Source organism: Haplochromis burtoni, unplaced genomic scaffold, assembly GCF_018398535.1.
Source record: "Haplochromis burtoni strain Fernald_Lab_line unplaced genomic scaffold, NCSU_Asbu1 Contig_714, whole genome shotgun sequence".
Taxonomy (NCBI): Eukaryota; Metazoa; Chordata; class Actinopteri; order Cichliformes; family Cichlidae; genus Haplochromis; species Haplochromis burtoni.
Genome location: NW_024583075.1, coordinates 57219 through 61466, shown reverse-complemented (window position 1 = coordinate 61466; position 4248 = coordinate 57219). Strand labels below are relative to the sequence as shown.

The 4248-nt window shown below is 39.7% G+C and overlaps 1 protein-coding gene across 2 annotated transcripts in view; it reads right to left on the bottom strand.

Moving 5' to 3' along the window:
• The window catches only part of LOC102308795 (MAGUK p55 subfamily member 4), a 42173-nt gene that overhangs the window by 2346 nt on the left and 35579 nt on the right, over positions 1-4248 (bottom strand). For both annotated transcript variants that reach the window (XM_042215413.1, XM_042215415.1), the window contains 3 exons: positions 1659-1697; positions 1198-1365; positions 586-666 (listed from right to left, as the gene is read on the bottom strand). In XM_042215413.1, coding sequence (XP_042071347.1) covers positions 586-666; positions 1198-1365; positions 1659-1697 — 288 coding nt within the window. The remainder of the gene's footprint in view (positions 1-585; positions 667-1197; positions 1366-1658; positions 1698-4248) is intronic.

Below are 4248 nucleotides of genomic sequence, written 5' to 3'. Positions count from 1 at the left end.
ACATGCTCGATCGATAGATTTATTATTTTATCCCTTTGTTGTTTCAGCAACATTAAATTTAAAAACTGTACGTTTGAGTTAAAATATATATTTATAATTTTAATAAATGACAAATTAAAAAAGCATGAACATTTTTTTGTATCGAAAAAATATCGAACCGTGACACCAAAGTATCGAACCGAACTGAATTTTGTGTAAGGTTGCACCCCTAATAATTATGTAAAGCAGGTAAAATCACTTTCATGACTTTACTACCTCCTCCGCTATTGAGCTAACTATTTTTTTTTCAAGAGTGTAAAAGCCAGTAAGTCATGCTTCTTATCTGGAAGTCACAGGACACTTCTCATAAGTAATTATACCAAACTGGGCTCAACTGCAAACCAACAGGTGACTTCAAATCTCACAACCATCCTCACACACAGTCCATGATAATATTCCAGATGTTTAAAAACAAACAAAACAAAAACATATATTTCTTTTTTTTAAAATGTAGAGCCCTCTTTTTATTGTCATTTAAAATGAGAAGAAAAGGTTCATTTGATTTCTGTAGGAAAACCTCACACGTGTTAAGTAAAAGGCACATACGAGGCACTGGTCCCTGGAATGTCGAAGGATTCAGTTTGATGAGTCTCTTCCTAAGTTCATTTACTCCAACTCCTGAAGCACCTGTGCAGAAGAACAAATAATGGACTGGTAGGAATCTCCTTCGGACTTCCAAAGATATACATACAGAGACGGACAAGAATGCTGGAGAATAAATCTTTTCAAACAAGGAGAAAATAGCAGGTGCTGTTAAAAGAAGTGAAATGATTTCAAACATTCTCCTGATACAAGGATGAGACCAGTGTGTTGAACAGTACATAAAGTAAAGCATTATTTATTGTATGTATTATAATTAGATAAGTACTTAATTCAAAGGACTACTGTAGTTCTGCCAGCAATTCAAGAAACCAGTGAAAAATCTAAGCATACAGAGAGGCTTCTATGACAGAGGGTCTCAAGATCAATTGATAATCTCAGATTTTGTTCATCTGTATTCTGTTCAGCAATTTTGTGCTGCAGTGGTCTTTTGACATGAGGTGGCAGGTCTATTTGAAACACTTTACCGACATTCCATAATTTCAGGGTCAACTGGGAGGCAGTGATTAATTTCTAATTGAAGCATTCATGTGTTATTAATGCAGCTATTCATCTCACCAACGAGGATGATGAGGCGGTGGTTCTCTTGAGGAGGGCGCTGGTACAAAACCACTTCCTCATAGGGGGTGGACAAAGCATTGGTGTTGGGGGAGCAGGTGGTGCACGACTGTCGTCGCTTCCTGTAGGAAGTCCTCTTCCAGACACGGAAACTTCGACGGAAACCAGCTGGTGAGGTTAAAGAGCACTTTTAGTTTCACTTAATAAACTTGACACACTTCTCACACACACTTCTCCTTATAAGGTGAATGTTACCAAAGTTTAGAGACAGCAGTAAAATGATTTATTATTGATAATATATATTTTCTATAGATATGATTTCATTAGATTGTAGGAATTTATTATTAAATAATAACTTGTCTTATTAAATCCATCCTTCAGTATAGATTTTATTATCAGTGCTACCCACTTAATGACTACTTAAATACTACCTAATTATCTGAATAGCATATATGTCTTACCCAGGTAGATTCCATCAGTAACATCAGATTCAGCTTCATCTGAAGGAAAGAAACATTCAAACTCCTAGATTTATCACCAGGCAGTACATTTCTTCTTTTTATTAAGTACAGAAACAAGTAAGCATTTATTTTTATATGTATTTACTACATTTTATTTTTTGTTTGTAAGCCTGACCTTAATTTTCATGGTCATATTAAAAATGCACCTAAATTACCGCCATTTAAAATTTTCATTAAAATAATTTTATCGAATTATGACTCGGAATAAACAAGTACATATACAAAAAGAGTCTACGCTGTGGGACTGTTTTGATCATCCGGACTGGGAAATGTTTCACGTGGCTGCTAATGATATTGATGAGTACACAGATTCAGTCTGCGGATTCATCAGGAAATGCGTGGAAGATGTCGTCCCATCCAGAACAGTTAAATCCTTCCCAAATCAAAAACCCTCTCATGTCTCAACCAGGAGGGTAAGTGACGGAAGTGACGGACAAGGTAAGCGACCCATGTTGTAGGTGACGTCAGACGCCGGAGATTTTGGCGGAGAAAAAGCAAATGGTAGCATAGAATTTAACAAAGGTTTTTCAAGCTTCAGTATTACCAAATATACTAATCAATTGTCATATAACTAACAACATCTGTTTTACCATCTCTAACACCCTGGAGGACAACGGGGAGAGTTTAGACGCTCTCCAAGATTACATCGACCGCTGTTTTCAAGATTTAGTAATGCATAAGGCCCAGAGTGCATCTTCCCCGGCCAAAATTGAGACGCCGTCATCGAAGAGAAGTCGCCAGGCAGACTCCCCCGGTACAACATCGCCTGCCGGCAAAGACATCGCAGAAATCCTGGAGTCAATCGACAAGCGATTGTCCAGTTTTGATGCGAGGCTGTCCCTGGTGGAGATTTTACACCGGGAATTTAAATCTCTGAGAGAATCCCTGGAATTCAGCCAGCAGCAGGTGGAAACGCTTGCCGCTGAAAATGCCACGCTACGGGAGTCGGTTAAATCTCTCACCGATAACGTGACCCAGCTAAACATTGAAAATAAAAAAATAAAAGAGTCCGTTATCGATCTACAAGCCCGTAGCATGAGAGATAATCTTGTGTTTTCTGGTATTCCAGAAACTGCCGGAGAGGACGCAGAGGCAACGGTGAAAAACTTCATTAAAATCCACCTGAAGCTGCCGGAGGACACCGTAAAGAACATCGACTTCGATAGAGTACATCGCTTGGGGGGCGCGCGGTCGCGGACCGGGAGACCACGGCCTATTGTGGCCAAATTCAGTCAATTCAAACAGAAGGAACAGGTGAAGAGTCGCGGCAGAGAGCTGAAAGGAACGGACTTCAGCGTGAACGACCAGTTCCCCAAAGAGATCCTGGAACGACGCAAGGTCCTGTTCCCAGTTCGACGTAGCTTCATCCAGAAAGGCTCCCGTGCTGTCATCGCCGTGGACCGGCTCTACGTGGACGGACAGCTTTACCGCGACCTCGGCACCACACCGTGGTTATATTAACTGCACTCCAGATAAGAACCCGCTACACTCTTTTCTTATTCATTCACACTCTCTCCTTTAACATGAGTTTAAGCTAGTAATATCAATATGATGTCATAGCAGATATAACACCGTCACCCTCCGTCATTGCTTTAATTGGAATGTTTCCGTTTCGTTTCTTTTTTTTTGTTATCGCTCACAGTTCATGTGGTTTCTTTCTTTCTCTTGTCTTTCACTGCTGTGGTCACCTACTTCCCCACTCACCTACAAACAACACCCTCTATTTCTCCATATTTTCACAACACGATCACGCAAACACATCAGCTCAACGGCAGCACATTCACAACAGCCTCACAGCACGCACAGACTTGCAGGACACATAAGCAAACCACGCTTGTTCATATTAGTGAATATTCACACACATAGTCAGACTTATGGAGCCTCTCACCACACTTCTTTTTCTCTTTCTATTTACAAACAAGGGATGTTTCCATATTCTCTCCACCTGTCTAAACGAAACACCCAGCATACATCATTAGACATACACGCACAATTAAGGGCATGCTGAGGTTTGTCACATGGAATGTAAATGGAGCTGGCACCAGAGGAAAGAGGTTAAAAATATTTAACCAGCTTAAAAAACTACAGGCAGATGTTGTTTTATTACAAGAAACTCACAAACCTGTCACAGGTTTAAACGAACTTAAAACACCTGAGTTTCCTAACGTGTTTGCAGCCGGTTATAATTCTAGACAACGGGGAGTAGCAATTTTAATACATAAAAATGTTAATTTTACAGTACTCGATACAGTTATAGATCCAGAGGGTAGATTTCTAATTATTAAACTATCAATATTGAACAAAAAACTATGTATTGTTAGTATATATGGTCCAAATGTTGATGAACCCTCATTCTTCCACGGTTTTTTTAGTGCACTCTCTGAACACCTTGATTGCACACTCATTCTTGGCGGTGACCTCAACCTTGGACTAAATGAAGAAATGGATAGGCTCAACACAACAGGAACTCAGCGCAATTGGCAGTCCACAAATATAATCAAACAGTATATGAACGACTTTGGTCTTTATA